Raw genomic sequence first — 19,781 nt, forward strand, 5'->3', positions numbered from 1 at the left:
CTGCTGACAACACCTCCATGAACTCATGCTGGAAAACAACGTGTAGATGGATAAACCCATTTCCAGTACTGAGGAGCCGTGCCGGAAACACTCCACCAAAGAGAAAGCCATTTCAATAACAGATCGGTTTCCTAGTGCAGAGGAACCTGCCGCTATATTTCCTTCCCTCAATTCTGGCCGGCTGAAATAGCATCACGTAGACGGTTGTGTTTTGCACTACTTGACACTGAAAGAGCAGCCTTGAAGGACGGTCTCATGGGTGATGGGGTTCGCACATACGAAGATCTGGTGGCCACGGGTTCAGTGCAAGGTCTATGGTGGGGGAAGGTCCAACCACAGCCCCTTCCCTCCTTTCTGCCTCAGTTTCCTTGCAGGGAAAGGGGGATGCTGAGAGCAGCCCTCTGCCAAAAAGCACTTTGAGGTTGCTGGACAACAAACCACCACAGCACTGTTTAATCTCTGGCTGTCTTCCCTGGGGACAGCGCTTGCCTTGCTTCCCTGTGACTCGTCCTACAGTTGATTGACCCAACAGCACCCTATGCTCGCCCACACGATGAGGACTTTCCTGCCAGGTTGATTAAAAATAAGTCAGTCACATCAGCAGCTACCAAAGCAACACCAATACAGCCAAGATGACCAAGGTGCCCTGAGTGGAGGGCCACAAAAATGACTTGAGGGCTGGAAACCCTCTCCTATGAGGGCAGGCTGAGAGAGTTGGGGTTGTTCAGCCTGGAGAAGAGAAGGCTCCGGGGACACCTTATTGTGGCCTTCCAGTACTTAAAGGGGGCTTAGAAGAAAGATGGGGACGGAGTTTTTAGTAGAGCCTGTAGCGATGGGACAAGGGGTAATGGTTTTAAACTAAAAGAGGGGAGATTCAGACTAGATAGAAGGAAGAAATGTTTTACGATGAGGGTGGTGAGACACTGGAAGAGGTTGCCCAGAGAGGTGGTAGATGCCCCATCCCTGGGAACATTCCAGGTCAGGTTGGACGGGGCTCTGAGCAACCTGATCTAGTGGAAGATGTCCCTGCTCAGGGCAGGGGGGTTGGACTAGATGACCTTTAGAGGTCCCTTCCCACCCAAACTATTCTATGATTTTATGATCTCAGAGCAGGCACTGCTGAACGCTTCTGTTGATGGTCTTGCTTTCAAAATGGCAAAACCCGTTTTAAATGCTGACTCCCACTTTGCTGAACACAACTGAAGAGCTAAGGTAGTGCTCAACGGGCACTTAGTCTGCAGGCAAAGCCACGTGAGCACTTTAACTCTTGTGACATGAAAAGAAGGATGGATCAAAATAAGCAAAAGGAGGTATTTCTTCACATATTGCACAGTTAAACTGTGGAGCTACGCTACATGAGATGCGAGTACTAGGCATTTACAAGGGTTCAAAAAGCACGTTGCCAAATTCATGAAAGGAAAATCCATCAGGAGCTACTGGACACAGGTGAGCAAATGTGGTCCTGCAGATCCTCAAAGTGTAAATTCCTGGAGAATCACAGAAGCATTTCGGTTGGAAAGGAACCTTAAGATCATCAAGTCCAACCGTTAAGAAGAGGGGAGCACTGCTGGGAAGCAGCATTACATGGATACCCTGTTCTTCTCACGCTCCTCCTGGTGTCCATTGCTTGTCACCAAGCCAGGTGGTCTGGTGTGACCCATCACAGCTCTCCTCCTGCTCTTACTGACCTCCCGACCAGCTCCAGCCCACCACTAGCAAATCTAATTGCAAATGAAAAACTCCTGCCCCTCTGCTAATGCAGGACCGCATGGCAACCATAAGATAAGGTGAGTTATGTCCCAGCTGGGTGGAGGGGTTGCAGTATAAGGCACTCTGCACACACAGCCAGCAGCACGCACAGGCAATTACTGCCGCCCAGCTCACGTGCCGTAATTCATTAAGCCGCAGTAACGCAATCACCCAGCTGAGCCCTTTTAGGAACAAACCACCAAGACAATATTGTCCTCTGGGGACCTGCAGTTCGGAGAATTAATTTAGTGTAATAACTCCCAGCGATGTTGTGGACAATCAAACTGAAAGAAATGATGATCTGTCTCTAAATTGCCTGTAACCAACCCCTCAGCTGATGCCCTGCAACCGCCGGCTCTGCTTGGGCAGGAGGGGCACGTGCTGACTGTTTACTTGGGATTTTCATGCGTATGAACACTTAATCCTTGAGGAACCTCATTGTGAAGGACCAGCACTCCAATAAGGAGTTCTTCACCTTGTTGTTCAGGATGCTCAGCTTCAGCCAGCGCAGCTTTCTTAGTCATATAGTTTAGCTTTAGGTAGTCCTGCAAGGAGCAGGGAGTTGGACTCGATGATCCTTGTGGGATCCTTCCAACTCGAGATGTTCTACGATTCCTTTCCGAGATGCACCTTTAGTGCGGTTGTTCCTGAAAACATGGCCTGTCCTTCACCACTGGTTCAAAGTTTCTAAATCATAAACAGGACAGCAGCTATTATTTTAATAGCATCTCTGCTTAGGTGCTTTCAGCTGCCTAGAAGAGTTTTTTGCATCATTACACTGTAAATACTATGACTTAGCTAGATGCTAGCGTTACGACTCATCATTGCAGGCAAGTACACCACTAGAGACTTACTTTGGTCCTTAAAAATAATAAAAAAATAAATTATTGGTCCTGAGTTTGCTCAGAAGAGGTTTCCCATGAACAGCAGCTTTTCACAGCCACCATTATGCTGGCTCAACTCCTCTGCACCCTGCTCAGCATGGACAGCCATGACATCCCCAGTGGGTTTGGGATGTTCCCTCAGCACCCCCAAAGAGAGTCTCCATGGTGGCTCCAGTAACCCCCATCGGCTCCCAGAAGGGCATAGAGAAGACAGGAGTATAAGGAGGAGGATGAAAACCTGACTTCCAGATGCTGCTTCAGGGGTTCTGACCCATGTGCCATTAAACCTAATTAATTTGACTGGAAATCCTACTGAGAAGGAAAAGGGTGTTTCAACATTTTCAATTCCTTTCCTTCCTCTCTCCTTCTTCTGTTTCAACACCATTTGTTGAGTCCAATAAATGCACTGCAAATCATTTAGCTTGATGCTAGTTTTCAGCAAGTACCCAGTCCATCCAAAACATTTTGTTTTGTTCCAGCTAGAACAGCACTTCGGCACTAAAATAACGTCTTGATATTGTTGCTTTCGTTAATAAACATCCTCTCCTCTCACTGCAAAGCTCTCAGTAAATGACCCTGGAAGAACAAAAGACATTTCTGTATTGTTTTAAGTTCTCTTCCTTTCTGAAAACCTCAATTAAAATGGTGAAAAAGCAAACGTGTTGCTACTATACTCTGTAATTATGAACTCATTTCTATTCACTCGCCCAGCAGGAGAGGTTTGTCCTGGTGACCTCTGAGAACGGGTTTCTAAGGCTCTTCCAAAATTTCACAGCCTTAAAAACAACACGTTCATGTCAGCCGTAAAACACGTTCACCTTCGCCTTCACCCAAAATAACTTGCAATCTTAAAATCCAGGGTGAGGGCCATTCCTGTGCCTATTTTTATTTGTGAAAGGAGCCCTAGCACTGGCCATGAATAGATCGGCATGGGAGCGGCTCTGGAAATAGTGCAACCCTTCAAGATAGCGTGAAAATTGCATCAATACGGGCTGTCAGCTTATTGTAAAGAGTTTTCAAATAAATATCTTGCACGGCACGCTCCCGAGTGATGGTCGGGCATTTCTTAGCAATCTTTCCAGCACAAAAACTACCCGACCCAAAGAGGATGCGTGCAAGTGTGATCCCAACCTCTTGACTTGCCAACACGATGCATGTGGGAACAAGTGTGGAGTTTTCTTTCAGTAAAGTCCCACTGAGAAAGCATTTTGCGAGACAAAATGCTGGGACAACTTGGTTGTATATATAGATATCTTGGTTATATATGTGTGTGTGTATGTATCTCTAAGCAGAGAGTGAAAGATAAGGAGGGGAAAAACAAGAGGGAAAACCATTTTTCTGTGAGATGAAACAGTGGACAGGAAGAAGATGCCTGACAACTCAGAATCAGATAATAATGAATGCAGAATAGCAGATTTCCACATAAAATAAAGTAATATTGTCCTTTAAATACAAGCTAGAAAATAGCTTTAAAATTCACACATAGGACTACAAGCCACGCTACTTTAGCATCCATTCCCAATCCTAGGACTACAAGCCACACTACTTTAGCATCCATTCCCAATCCTCCCATGATTTCCTGTGCCCGTGACACACCCAGGCATATATATTTCTTTTCTCTTAACATTTAGGACCAAATCCAAGGGAGCACATATACATCCACAACACAGCTTAGGCAGACCTGAGGACTCTGCAGCTCACCAACCAAATCCCACCCAACTCCAAGGGTTTGAGTCAGCTCACGTTTTGCCTGAAATGTAAGTGCCAAAAGCATCACTGCCACGCATGTCCTGAGATACCACCGTCTCCTCAGACCTCCCCCAGTTCAGCCAGCTCCTGCCTTAGGACATACCAGATTCATCAACTGGGCATCCACCCACCAGCTCCCTTGTGGAAGAAACCTTCTAAAAGAAGGTGCAAATTGTTAATTGAAGTGAAAACGAGTTAGGGATTGTAGCAGGAGTTGGCAATGCCTTTAAGGGGCTCAGGGCTAAACCCTTCCACCTGTGATGACAACCATTCTGTTGACACCTGTTTATGAAAAAACAAGGGCAAAAAAAGCCTACTACACACTTCACCCAGGCTGCTGTGACTGGTGTCAACTCCTGCTCATTGGCAGCACCAAGCCAGCTTGCCTGGTAGACCTTGGCAGGGTCTACCTACCCAGGTGATGGGTAAGGGGGGCTTGCTCTGGCCAGTGAAGCCAGGCAGCCTCAACAAAGGGTTGAACTAAATGCAGGTGAGGGATCTCATCAGCCACGTGCATCTTCCAGGTACAGACATAAGCACATTTTCTTCAGACACCAGAAATACTTATGGCAAGCATGGTCTGAAGTGGAGACTGCTGCCCCTAAAGCTTCTCAAGAAGTGCCAAGGTGGCACTCTCTGTGAGCACAGAAATGTCTCAGTGGAAACCCTTGCTTTCCTTGGCTGAGAAGAGATTTCCACTCCATGAGATGGGAGAGAATGGGATGCCCAGTCTCAAGTCTTTGTTCTTGTTGAAGAGAGCCCAGAAACAAATCCCTGTCCCAGTGCTTCCTCTGGCGTGAGGTGTTTTGGCTCAAGTCCTCCCACAGCTCTTTGTTTTTCAGACTTCCTTGGTTCTGGTCAACATGGGAAGGCAAAATAAAGCAAGGAAACCTGTTCTCATAAGATGGCCAGACTAATTTTTCTTATGTGGGGGCTGGAAGATCGCAGTGAGAAGCTTTCCAGGGCTCTCCATGCACCTGTGATTGCCACCTTTGGGAATTCCCACCTTGTCCCAGGGGAAGGGGAATCCTTCCTCCTCTCCACACAGCGCCGGATTATTGTAGGGTTGCTCCCAAAGTTCAGTCTTGCGCAGGACTTTTACTAGAGTGCCATGGTGGAGACCCTCAGGCCCTGTGCATACACACTTAGCGTACAGAACAACTGCTCCCCAAACAGCTTACAGCAGCGAGATGCATTTAACGCATGGAGAACATAGGCACGGGGAGGGGGTTACACAGCATCATGCAGAGGGTGGGTTCAATTTGCCCAATTTTAGGCGTCTGCGATGTCAGAGGACAAATGCGAGGTGGGGATCTAAACTCCGTGGCAGCCCCAGTTACAGGTGGTGGAGACCGGGGAGGGAGTCACCTGGCCAAACGCCTGCTTCATGCTGAGGTGAACCATCCTCCGAACTCCGCTGACTGCATCCCCTCTGAGCGTAACGGGAACTTTGGCACCCAGTTCTTATATGGTCAACGTAGTTATGGACACATGCGGTGAGATTCAGCTGGTGGTGTCACTGGAGATGCTTTACGGCATCTTGTCTGGCTCCCACCCCATTTTGGGGCAGGTTTCACAAGGTCCAGTGTCTGCTAGCTCCTTGCATGGATTTCACAATACGCTAGGACATGTGAAATAGCACCTGTAGTCAGAAAGGTGAAGCCCAGCAGTCTCTGATGAAGGTGAGAACTGAAAGGAGGTCTCCCATGTCCCCCCCACCAAGGCCCTGGACACAAGAGCAGTTGCTTTGCTAACCTTCTCCCTAGGTGTACAGCCACCACGAGCTCCTGCTCCCCGTTCCCTAATGCTCACAAGAATGGGCAGCAGCAGAAAAGGAGCAGCAGAAGAGCTGTCGGTGTTAACAACTCACCGTCCTCCAGAACAGCCCCTGCTGCCACACAGGAACAAGATACCTAATAAAAACCGAGTTTTGATGAAATCAGGTGTCCCTCCACCACAGCCACACGCTGAAGTTCTCCCAGATTTTTTGCTGGAGCAATTATTTTGCTTTCTGTGAGGTAACATCATAAGACCCTGAGCTTATCCAGCAGGCCATTACATTTCTATTGAGGTTTCATAACAGTAAAATGTTTTGCTGATGGTACAGAAAGTCTCAATCAGCTGCAGAGATGGAGAAAAACAACCTGCAAAAGCCTCCTGATGCCATAAAGTCTACTGGCAGCTTGGCAATTCAGGTTAAATTTAGTCTGCAGGACAGGGGTCACTTCAGTCGCCAAGATCATAAAAAAAAAAAGGGAATAAAAAGTCTTGTGTTGTAGAGTTTTTATGTAATGACAAAGCCGCTCTCAATAGAGAGGTGGCAACCCTGAAGCTGGGAAATGCACCCAGCTCTCTCCTGCCACTGCCTCCTGGCATTAAAAAAAAGGAACAATGAAAGGAAAGGATTAAATTTGCTTAGATGAGAATCTTTTAACCCTTCTGCACCATGTCGTTAGCTAGGCACACAAGGAGGACGGAGCAGATATGGAGAATGGTAATGGATACACATCTCCTGAAGTCCTACTCGTGTAGAGCGTGTCCTGTCGAACTCACAAAGGTTTATCTTTCTCTTTACATTAGTCTTGAGCCTGCAGAGCACTCTGATATTTACAGAAGTATGTTTTCTCCGCATCACATGAAATGCAAAATCCTTTCAGTTGTTGCTAGCATCGAGAAAGGAGCTGTAAATATGGCATCGCCTTTCGTGGTGCGTTTTGCCGGCAGGATCGCAGCCGCACCATCTGCCTTCAGGGGTGACTCATGGCTGGGCATATTTTCACCAACACCCTCAAGTGCGTAAGGGCTTAGCGCTGATTACCACGGCAGAAACAAGAGCAGCTGGGTGGAAAACCCCTACTCACCCCACCACAGACTGAGACATGGGTGACAGGCAAAACAACCCCCCCCGATAGATGCTAAGTACCAACTGCTCCACCTTACTGCTACTGGTGTTTCACATGGACCGCTCGGCTAATGGGAAGACCCTACGTGTGCAGCTCTGAGGATGGTGCTGGGGCAGGCAAGTCACTCTTAGATGAGCCAGTCTAGAACTGATGCTAGATATAAACTTGGTTGAACTTCTGATGGCTTCTGCAGAGCTATTTGATCATCTGTGTCCTGTAGGTACCGGGCCTGGGATTCCTGCACGGGGATGGCGTTGCACTATTACAGTCCCATGCCATGCTGTGTCCTGTTCACTGAGCCCAGAGCGTGGTGCAAAGGCAGCAAGGGGTCTTGATGGAGCCAAACCACCTCCAGATCTCAGCTCCAAGAGGTCCCTCTTGACAAGAAGCTGCAGTGCCGCCCAGCAGCTCCACCCGTGGCTGAGTCACCCGCAGCCGGATACCCACGGGTCGTCAGGAGGCGGCTTTTTGATCATTCAAGAACCGCTTCTTCAATGGCGAGCCTGGTGCAGGCTTTGTTCTCAACAATCTCCTCCCGGGAGCGGGGTCCCAGCATCGTGACCCCTGGCAGAGCCTTCTCCTCGATGCCTGGAAGGAAGGGCAGCGGGGCTGGGCGATGCCAGTGTGTCTGGCCAGCGCGGCTCCGTGGGTCGAAGGGGCTCCTGCTTGTCCCCTCCTGATACCATCTCTGCGCTGCTCCATCACCGCCTTGCCCAAAGAGCAGCTGATAGACTAACCAGGTCCCGGTGACACTAGGTCTTGGTACAGATGTACCCGATAGCCTCGTGAGAGGGCATGGGAGTAACTACAAACACGGGGAGGAAGGACCTTGTGCCACTGCAACCCCATCCAGTTCCCTACATCTGTTACTCCCTTGGTGGCAATCAAGGCAGACCTTCCTCTGGTTTCCAGTCTTAATTCAATGATCCATTTTATCCACTTGCTGTTCACGGCAGCATGTTTCTTCAGCAGAAATAGCCCTTCTCCCCCTGCGCCGTTTACCCCCGGGTACCTCGAGAGCATCTGCATCCGCTCCCAGTCTCTGCCGGGCAAGGCTGAACCAGCCGATATGTGCGAAGCAGCATTTCCTTCTCTGGGCTTTCAAGTTTGTTTTATCCTTCACTTCCCCGGGTGACCCTGGATCCTCACATTAACAGACAGCAAAAAAACCAACCAGCAGAAAACTTTTGCTTTATGTCTCATCTCATCTCAAATCCCCCCTGCTAATGGCTCCATCTCACTCCAGCATCATGCAGTCCTGCAACTCCCACCCGACCCCATACCTTCTCCCTCAATGAGGAGATCTTGCCCTTGAAGGAGCAAGCTGGGCAAAGCTGATTCCTGTGATGTTTTATGACAGGGTAAAGTGGTAGAGTGCCCTTTATGGTGTTTTGAAAGGAAATTGTACAGGAACAATGTCCCAAGCAGCGTGGCTATTGAAAACCCTTCACAAAAGAAGTTTGCCACAAGAGGAAAAGCAGCTTAATCAGTCGAACTAATCACTGTAGGTGGTTGAGTGTCCCTGAGGGTCTGTAAAATCAAATATAATGGGAAAAGAAATGTATCACAGCTTGCCTACGCTCCTCGACGGAGCCACCGGCGGATCTGGGACATTCCCTGCCTGGCCCCGAGCCCGCCGTGACCGTCCTTCGGGCCGTCCCTATGCAGGACCACGCTCGCCTCTGTGCGAGACCCTGGCCGGGGCCACGTGGATGGGTTGGGATGAGCCCCGCGAGATCCCTCAGCAACGTGGACTCTGATCGGGGAGTCAGGACCGGGGTGCCCGCCCCCGCGCACTCACCCCAGCTAACCCGGTTTTTGGCGTGGGCGTGAGCAGGAGGGGTCAGCGGTGCTTACACAACCCTCCTGCTTCAGGAAGAGGAAACTGTCCCTGACAGCCACCCGGGGCTCTCCGGGGAAGAAGGATATTTCTGCCTCCCCCAGCTCTGAATCTAATTAAAACCAGAAAACAACACACACACACACACACACACACAAATCCAGACTGTTTTTTCCTGATCATTTAAGTGTAAAGCCAAGTTAACGGTAGGAAGCAAATTGGGACAATGCACGAGAAAACTCGGGGACATTTCTGTAATCCTTGTTGTCAAAAGCCATAAGTATTTGGGGCACGCTGAAGGGACGTGGGGAAAGCACATGAGCCTCTTTGCTCCCACCCCTTCTCTCCGTGTATGAACCAGGAGGACCTACGCAGACTTCTGCTCCAGCTCCTTATCCCCATGCAAAGGCTTTATGAAGGATGGATTTCCCAGGTGCAGAAACACCCGTCTTAAACCCCCATCCAACAGGAGAAGGAGGAGATGACACGAAGCTCAGCCACAGCTAAGGGTGATGGTCCTTCACCCGAGGCTGGCTGTGGTCCCCAACAGCCCTGGCCCGGGACAGGCAGAGCCGCTCCTTTTGGTCATCCCAAATCCTGGAGACACACCAGCTGTGCATGGAGGAAGCACAAGGGATCCACACCTTTTCTATTAAAAAGCGGAATTCAGATGCCTTTTGGAAAGAGGGGATTGATTAGCTCTTAGGCTTTTACTCCACCCTCCACAAGACATGGGGCTGCACTTCCCTCTGTCCTCCTCTCCTGTCTTTGCCCATAGACTGACCACTAAAAGCCCTGTGAGATATCAGCCAGCACCTACACACACATGAGGATTTCCTTTTGGTAAGGTATTCAACCTGATTTGACTTTTGAATCCAAAAAGAAGTGATCGAACCAATGTGATTACGATGGCGCAACCTTTTTAAGATTTTCCCAGCAACCTTTTTCTGGTCCTCAGCAAAACTGTCCACTTCCTTAGATGATGCAGAACAATTTCAGTAGTCTGTTAACCAGAAGACCAAGAAGTAGGTACAAACTCACCTGTCTTAACCCACTGCAACTCCATATATTCCTTGTAAATCCTGTCTAAGCTGGGCAACATTTCTTATCACTCCTACAAGGCTGGTGCAAGCCTCTGTGCGTGCATTTCTGGGCCATGGGGTTGTGCCAGCCAGACCTTCCATCCCAAAACACATCATACCAGGATGCCATGGGAACTGGAGAAACCCTGTGCAGCACGAAGCTGACTTGCAATGCTTCAATGGAAACTTAAGAAATGGCTTTTTCAGGAACCTTTTGAAAAACAAGGGGCCAAACTCAGAGCCCATCTGACCAAGGAGACCACATCACAGCACAGCTTGTGCTCCACTAGTAGAGAGGCATTGCGTTGGGAAAGTCAGAGGAGAGGACTTGAGAAATGGGTCCGTTGTGCCCTGTATCCCAGTGTATTTTTTTCTCTCTACTGCTTGCAGTAGAGAAGGGCAGCAGAGGTCCTGCCACCAGCCAGGGAAAGTCCCTCCTTCCCCAGAGGTGGTTGCCCATGGGACATCAAAACAAGTTGCCTTTGGTGATATCTAGGTAGGGTGGATCTTGTGTGGCAGCAAACAGCGGATTAGCGTTTGGGACAATAAAACCCTCATTGGTGTGTAACACTTGCTCACATGGACATCTATGAAAAAAATTGCCTCTGCTCCTCTCCTTCAATGATCCCATCAAGCAGTGATGTCCTCTATCACCGTCATCAGGAGGTGGCAGTTACACCTCGTGTCTCTAAACCGACAGAGAAAACACCGGGTGCGGGATTTCTGCAGGGTGAGGTGGGGAGGGCGATACTTCTCCCTGGTCTCCTGCTCTGATTATAAGCTCTTTGCAGCAAGGACCTCACCACCTCCTGTAGGCTTTTACAACACCTTGTGCAACCAAACCCTCCACCAGATGCAGCTCTGATGTTGATCACTGTTACCAAAAATGCGTCCAACAGACCCACAGTGGTCCTTAACCGGGAAAGTCAAAGCCTGTTTTAATGACACCTCTAATTCGCTCTTCCAATATCTATCTTATGTAACAAATGAAGCACGCATCCCATGGAAAAATGACTTGTGGAATGTAAATACATATCATATATGCAAGGAGAGAGCTATGGTTGCACACCCATAGGGAGTGAAAGGTGCACGGCAGAGACCTCAGGGTAGGTGAGCCGCGCTCCTCCGCAATGCGGTGACAGCATTTCCCGAGGAAAGGTGACGGGAAGGAAGTGGGGATGGGTGCTATTTACAGCACAGCCGGACGTCAGCGTCGTTTTGCATGAGAAACAAAAGGTGCTTTGCTGTCCCAAGATGTGGCCCCTTCTGAATGTCACCATCAGGGAGGGGAGAGGAGCCTGCACATGCTCTGCGGGGGAGCCAGTATCATTTATAAGACCAGCTGGCAAAAAATAGGCAGATTTCTGGGTACCGATGTGTTTTATCAGCTCTTTTATAATAGCTTTGTTATATAAAGTACCAGCCAACCTGAAGGTCAGCTACAACCAGGCAAGGCCAGCTGGACCTGTGCATCGTGCAGAGGTCAGCCCGGGGGTTGACTCCTCAACCCAAGCTGGAGGTCCACTTGCGAGCGGTGACTCCTGCACGTGGCAGGAGGATGCCTACCATGGTCACCTGGGATGTGTCCCCTTTCTTGGATGAGATGGGTCCTGGGCAGGGAGAGCCGGTGCACCGTGGACAGGCGTTGCTCGTGGGGTGCTGCTTAGTGCCAATTGCTCACCACCTTCAGGAGAAGGGGAAAAGCTGCCTGATAAAAAACCAGACCCAACTGTGCCAGGGCTTTGGGGCCGCACCTGCTTCTAACCAACAGAGCAGGACAATCTCTTTTCTTCTTGCAAATCCATTGCACGTCAGCCCTGCTCCCATCCTTGGCTGCTACCAACCCCTTTCTAAGAAATGAGCTCTTCTTCCCTTGGCTCCAGGCATCCGGAGCTGCTTCCTAACCTCCCTCCCAACCCACGCACCACCAAATGGCCCTGCTCAGCCTCTCCCAGGCCTCACTGCCTCCCATGCCCCATCCACGGTCTTGCAATTTTGAGTCTCTCCGTATCCAGATGAGGTTTAAAACAAAAAGCCTGTAACTCCCAACTGTTTTTCTGGCCATAAAATCTCATCCTGAGGGATGTTTATACCACCTGTGTGGCTCCACCAGCTCTGAAATGAAGCCTTTCTACCCCAGAATGATGCCTGGGACATTAAGATAATAGCACTGCAATAAAGTGTGAACAGCTTTTTAACCTGTTCGTGCTCCAATAGTCTGGGGTTTTTTTTCCTATTCCCTTTTTTCCCCCTATTTCTACTTTTTTTTTCCCCTTATTTCTACCATGTTTTTCTCATAAAATAACTATTCTGAGACCTCACTTACTGCTAGAAATCAATTTTAAGGAGCGAGTGCTCTCTGGGGACATCTCAAGTGGCACTAGAAGGACTAAAACTCCCCTCCTAGTCCCAAACGCACCGCAGAGGCAAGGGGACCCTGAAAACCCCCAGCATCAAACCATGTGGCACAGGGAGAGGGGGGCTGCTGAGGTCCCCAGCTGAAGTCTAGGCGACTGGACCGTGCCTTTTCAGCTTAAACAATTATTTAAGAGACTGTTGTTTCACTCCACTCCCTCAACCTGGGCTTCTTAGCTTTTTTGCAATTAAAATAAGTATGTTTTTCTGTCTAAGCTTGGACACCACCATGGCTGTCCATGCAGGACTCAGGTAGGACTGCATCCCCTCTGCTCTTTCCATTTTATTTCATTCATGACCACTTAGGGCTGAAACGGTCCCATGTCTCCTCCCGCATGATGCGATATCAGCTGGGTTTTAAGGTTTCCGTCTCTCCTCCTGGGATATTATCCCAGTGCTACGTGGTCTGGGCTGTATCTCACCCCACAATCTTCCAACCCCAGCCCAAGGCAGTTTCTTTTGCTATCTCTCCTTGCCATCTGTGTGGGAGACAGAGATGCCCTGTGGGGCTGAATGCTTCTGTCTGCTGATGGTTTATCTGAAGGGACCAGAAGGAAAAAGAAATAGAAATACACGTCTGGCATGATCCCTTGGACCGGCTGGTTTTTCGCTTGGGAGGGAAGAACCAACACGCAGTTCCGTGGCTCTGGTCCAGTGCAGCTTTGGGCATGGGGCTTCAGGCAGGAGACCCCTTGGCTCTGCAAGTCTCCTCTCCCGCAGCATCATGCACTCTTCGGATGGCGGAGGAAGACCCGCTCAGTGAGCCAGGATGGGAGCAGGATGCTCCAACCTCCACTGCATTTCTCAGCGAGCCCAGCCCAGCACTGCAAGAAAGCCTACCCAGCTCTCTCTTGCAAGACAAGCAGAGTTCAGCTTGGTTTTAACTATGTTTCAGCGATCACAGGGCTGCGACCCAGCTGAAACAAGCCCTTTTTTTTTCCTAAATCACAAGACAAAATTGTCTTTTAAATTACATACAGGAAAAAAAGGAGGGAGCCCCAAAGAGGACAGAAAATGGCATTTGCTGCTGATGAACTGCCCTGCCCACAGAAGAATGTTTCTAGGATGCCTGAGCAAACTCCGTTCAGCTGTTTTTTGGTCCCTCAGTAAGATTTGGGAAAACCAAACCAAGCACAGAATTAACTACATCATGGCTGATCACGAGTCGAGAAGTGATGGGGAGATTTGAGGACATACTCCAACAACTATTACAGGTGTCTAAAGGACTCCCCCAAAAATCCCCGTGAGGCATCACAGCTCAGAAACAGATTTCAGATCACTCTGGAAGAAAACATTCGCCACTTTTTCTCCTGTTAAATAACTTTAACCTTGCAAAGTCCCTGTTTTAGAAATGCTTTATTGCCCTGGTTGTGTCGTCTCAGCCACAGCAGAACATGCCAACAGAAATAAAGCTGCGTGTACAACTAACTCCCTTATTCCCCGCTTATTTTCACATTTAACCATAGTCACGATTCCTATCAAGGACTCTAGATGCCCTCATATAATTAAATATGCAATTTACACAATTAAATATCCAATTGACCCAATTAAATTAACTCAATGGATTGAAATCACCAATGTCACAGGAACTCAGCTGCCTATTTAGCACATCCCCTCCTTCATGCAGACAGGCATCCGATGCTTGCTGCACACCCCTCTCAACCATATCCACTTTGCAGGTGACCCTGAAAGTCAGCAAATTTTGCTTTTCAGTAGAAAAAGAGGAAGCAAGTCGCAAGGACTCAAAGCTTTTACAGACAATACCTTGCCAGCTGCCTCTTCTAATACAAGTGGGGAGATCTGGCTATGCTGGAATAAGTATAAGGGGAAGAGGAGGTCCTTAAGATACTCCTGGAGCAATACAGGACATTCCCTAGATTTAAAAGACAAACCAGGGGGATGGACAGACTCTGCATTTTCAGGACATTAGTGCTCAAATAAGGGTTTATGCATTAATCCAACACTGGCAGCTGCTAAACAGCAGTATTGTCCAAAGACACTCCATGAGACAGTGGGGGAAGATGTGCAATGAAGAAGAGATTTAAAAAAACCTTAAAAAGGTTTCACCTACCTCCGGTCGTTTCTCCTCCTTCTGAACAGCTTTTTGGTGTGTGCGATTTCAGCTTCATGAGGCAACGGATGGTAACCCTGTAAAATAAAGGGAAAAGCAGCGATCAGCTCCAAGATACAGGAGGCATTAATATGGAGGGGGTCAGAATGAGACAGAGCTGTACAGCCAACATGTGAGCATGACAAAAGAAACAGTTTTCATCCAAACATCTTTACAACATCTCAGACCCTATTGAAGCAGGTCTGGAAATCCACAGACTTGTTGTACCCTCTCAGGGCCATTGCAATGAGCAGGGAATGATGTTATCTGCAATTTCTGTATGGCAGAAAGCACACGGAGCGAATAACTGCACCACGTCTGGATGGATCCCAATATACACCATCTACGGGGAATTCACCCACTTCACACGCAACACTGCTGATACTGGTGCACTTAAATCATCCACTTTCACTGGGTTGTTTCCTTCAGGTTTATTTATTTATCTAAAACTCCGCTGTAAAAATGTCTGTAAGGGGACAATGCTCAGCAGCATTTTGAGGATACTGGAGTAAGAAAACTGAGCCACAGCTAGCTGGTCTGTTGGGGCTGTGCCCCCGTGCCGTTAGCAAGCTGACAACTTTGTCACGAGCATCTTGCTGCGCTTGTCCACTGTGACCTAGTCAACCCATGCCACCCCTGGGGCAGGGACGGGTGGCATCCACCTACTGGAAACAACTGAGATGACCAGGACATTAAATAATTTGCCCTGGTCACATCAGTGGAAAAGCTGTGTGTAACTCAAGCTGCTGTCTTGTCCTCTCTCCACTGAAGGTGCCGATTCTCTGACTTGGTATGTTCATCTGATAAGGGGGATGCTGTATTTACCATCCTACTATGGACATCGTGATGCTTCCTTCATTAATGTGAGCAAAGAGCTCTGAGGTTCCTGGATGAAAGGCGCTATGTAAGTGCAAAGTATTATTTATTTTCCAGGGACCACAGAGCTGTCATAACCATAATGAATTTTATTTATGCAGTATTGTACCTCGCCGGCTGGCAATAAAAGCCCTGTAAAAGTCGCTTCTTTTATTTTCATCACAATCTATCTTAGCCTTGGAGCTCCAGCCACTGCTGGTGAATCACCATGCGTGAGGGGCCATGAAGGAGCAGCCTGGGCAAGGGCAAGGGCTGGGTGGGAATGCGTCTCATCGAGCAGCCGCTTTGTCACATTGGCATGACAACATAACACACCAACTTCAAAAAAAAGGCCCTTTCTCTCTGCGTGAAGAGCCTTAAAAATGACGGTTAATTTTAGTAGCGATGACTGAGACAATAAAATTTTGAGGTCCTCTGGTGGAAGATGTAACAGAGGAGAAAGGTTGCTGGGGACGGTAATGAATTTAGGCTTGCAGACCAGAGAAGACATCCCCAAGTCCAAGACCAACGGGGTTTACTGTGACCATCCATCCTGGCCATCTGCAAAGAGCCTGGAGAAACTGCTACTGTGGCAACCCTACAGCTCCCACGGCAGCTGGAGCCTTCTACTTCAGAGACCTGCGCTCTTTGAGACTTCAAGCAATGAAGAACTCACCAAGCCCTTGGGTAAGTCCTGCTGCTGGCTTGCACGTCCCCATTTGAACCTTGCATGTCCCCATTTGAACCTTGCTTTGGCTGCAGTCTTGAAGCGTGTTACCTGAGAAGGTAGCTTCCCTTCTAACTTTCTTCTTCACTTTTAACTCTTCCAGAGAAAATCACGTGCACCATGATTATGGTTTAGCACATGCATTAGAAAGCATGTTCAAGAGTAGTGCCCACTCTTGGTGACCAAATTATCCTTCTCTCCCACTAAAACACCCTTAACACCCAGAGGTGCCACACCAGCCAGAGCATCCTACATGATCCCTCATAGCAGTGGTACAGGGGCCATCACTACATGAAGTTGCTTTAGCTTTCTTGCAGATCTGCTCATCCAGAGAGGATCTGCTCAGCGATGCACATTGTTCTGTGGTCCTCTGCTCATGTCCCTGCACCCAGCACCGGGAAGAGCCCTCCTTATGCTCCCTAGATCTTATCTCAGCACTCAAACATAGCCCATCTTTGACTAAGAGGAGGTAGTTTAGGAGTAGGGAAACCTGGCAACCTGCTCTCCTGGGGCTGTGGTTGAGTTATCACCTAGTTAACCAGGTCAGACTTGGGCTTCTCCTGCAGCCAAACACCTCACTGTCAAGGAGTCTTGGAAGTATTAGACATCTTTCATGTGTACGAGCTTAGAATCATACTGAACCTTCTTCATTACTGAGGGCTGTGGTTTGAGTCTTCCTCATCACTTATTTTCCCAATCACTTATTTTCACTGAATGCATAGGAGGAGCTTAATATCTCTGAGATCTCTGTTCCTTTGAAAATTTGCTTGAAATTGGCTAACGGGTACCAAAGTGAATGAGAAAAGGAAGGGAGGAAGCAGACGCATACAGCCCAATCACATCAGCCATGCTAGTTTAGGAAATCAGGCTAAAAATAGTACAATACTCAGTGAGGCTGTTTCCAAATGTTGTACTACCACAGCAGGCTAAAGCTTGGGGTATTTTTAAGAATTTAAGCTGCATTGCAGACACATGTGCAAATACAATTACCCTGGAAAAATGAAACTACCTCTGCAGAACACAAGGACCTAAAGCATCAATCTTCTCAATGTGAAGCCTTCATTAAAGTCTCAGGAGCTGCCTTTCTGCTCTTTCCAACTAGAAACCATATGTATGGTGGTGTGTTGCTGCATGTCCTCCTTGCAGAGCATCCCTGCTTCCTCAGACCTCTGCCCACCAGCAGCAGACCACACTGGGGTGAGAGATGGATTAAATACATGAGAATAAGGCTCCTAATCCAAGCAGCACTCCTGGACACTGCCTGTGCTGGAACAGAGGAGAACTTCGTGTCCCCATTAGGAAAGTCGAGCATCTCCCTTCTCCAGCTGAGCAGTTCCTTTCCTTAGTCCTAGTCATGAGACAATGTTTTGGAAAAAAACAGTCACCGATCCCTACTCTTGTCTATTTTGGTGCCTAAGAGAGCTAAATTTGGAAGGGACAAAAGTCCACTTTTTTGTGCAGCAAGCTGATGTAAAAGGAAATATCAGCAACTTGCAAGACGGGCGGAGTGGCTGGAGAAGATCGAGGGTGCTGGGTGGGTGGGAACGGGCCAGAGACCCAAGAGCATGGTGAGTGCCTTGATGACATGGCTCTTGGGTTTGTCTGGATACTGCTCCCGTCCACGGGTCATGCAGAATAGCAATGGAAGTGCCTTCAATAGAGCTGGCTCACTGAGGACAACGTGGATCTGAAATGCAGCTCTTCCATTTTTCAGTGGACACACTCTTTATGAAGCTGAAATCCCTGAACAGAGACAAAGGGAAACGTCTTGCGAGGCAGAAGACCACCCTCTGCTCTGCAATGGGTCTACAAGAAGACCTACACAAGAGGGATGGGTTTTGCTCCTGCTTGGGCCAGAAGACACCATTAAGCCCAGATGCTCACGGTTTTCACAGGCAAGTTTGCAACTTCTCAGTAGGCAGCAAAATCACATTTGGTCTCTCCCACATCAGTTTTATTTTGGTATTTATTTTCAGATGGCTGGAGGAGAACATAACAAACCAACATTTCAGTGCTGTTAGTTCTGGAAGCAAGGGGTGTGGGAAAAGCAAGGAACAAGGAGCCCATGGTCTCAGGAAGGATTGCTAATAGAGGTCATGTTCCATTTTGGAGCTAAACACTCTGCGGTTTACGTGGTGGGAAGCTTGGAGCTGAACCTGAGAAGCCCACGGGATTCCTAATGCATGTACCTGTATGTCAAGTTTAAATCATAAACATGCATGCTCTACCAAGAAAGGCCAATAGCTCTGGAAAAGAAGGGGCATTCAGGACAGGCCTGCTCTTCGGGCCAGTCCCCTAGAGATCAGCTATTTTGTGATATGCATATTAATTTTTAGATGTTTCGGGGAAAGCAGCTCTGGGAGAAGGGAAGGTGATGTCTGGCAAGCTTAGGTGACTGTCATATGGCCAGCTAGCATACATCAAGGGAAATCTGTCATCTACCAAAATTGCTGCAGACAGACAGCAGAAAGGAGCAGGTTTGACGCCCACGTGCACTCTTTTTGTGCTTCACCTTCCTAATGAAGGTGTCAGCCCAACCTTCACCCCTGTCCACCTGCCCGTGGGAATCCAGAAAGCCGGCAGCTGCCTCTCTCCTGCCCCAGACCCATTTACATCAAAGTTTAATGAAAGAACAACTAAAAAGCTATCAAGATCTTGTTGGCAATGTGCAGCAACCCAAGAGCTTCTGCCTCTCTCCCCACCAATAATTGTCCCTCCCCAGCAACATCCCTCTCCTGAGCCATCCCACCCTACATCTCAGCCCAGTAACGTGCAGCGTACTGGCCTGGGAGGGACACAAGGAAGCGGGGCAGGACCAGAGGAGGGAAATGGTTGGTTTTAGAGCTACCCTGCTATGAGCAGGAGCTTTGCTATTGTTTTTCTCACGCCTTCTCTGCAGCAGCAGCAGCTGAAGAAGTTGGAGGAAGGCACCAGCTTTGCCTTTTACTGGTGATGGTAAATCACATGGCAAATCACAAGGAGATAAGCAGAAACGAAGCAGGGGTTTTTGCTGCTGCTGGTCCTTCTGTGACCACCTTTAGGTAGCAAACCCCAGGGACTCCTTCAACATCCGACAACAACTGCCTTATAAAAGGGATGGTCCTATTTGGGACTAACCTGCACCCTCCCTCTTTCTCCTCCACTTCTGCACTTCTCAGGTGTAACTGTTGCCTGGGGTGACCAAATTCATGGGTGTTTCACAAAGACCTGTAAAACTCTACACTGCTAGGAGAGGTTGGGGTTCATTGCTTCGTCCCCATGGTCTTCATGTCTGGTTAACATAGCCTGACTGTCAGATGTGAAACTTTGTCCCACAAAGTGACCGTCTTCACTCATACCCACTCATTCAGCCTTCTCTGTAGACATTGCCCATGCAGCAGAAATGCTCCCAGCCTGTGATGGTCAAGCAGGTGAAGATGCCTGAATGGGAAAAAGCAACACTGAAACCCTGAGAGTGAACAGAAGGT

General features: G+C 48.6%; 1 protein-coding gene across 4 annotated transcripts in view; it reads right to left on the reverse strand.

Moving 5' to 3' along the window:
• The window catches only part of CTIF (cap binding complex dependent translation initiation factor), a 143,113-nt gene that overhangs the window by 50,264 nt on the left and 73,068 nt on the right, over nt 1-19,781 (reverse strand). For all 4 annotated transcript variants that reach the window (XM_075019538.1, XM_075019539.1, XM_075019536.1 and 1 more), the window contains one exon: nt 14,694-14,770. In XM_075019538.1, coding sequence (XP_074875639.1) covers nt 14,694-14,770 — 77 coding nt within the window. The remainder of the gene's footprint in view (nt 1-14,693; nt 14,771-19,781) is intronic.

This window comes from Buteo buteo, chromosome Z (genome assembly GCF_964188355.1).
Source record: "Buteo buteo chromosome Z, bButBut1.hap1.1, whole genome shotgun sequence".
NCBI lineage: Eukaryota > Metazoa > Chordata > Aves > Accipitriformes > Accipitridae > Buteo > Buteo buteo.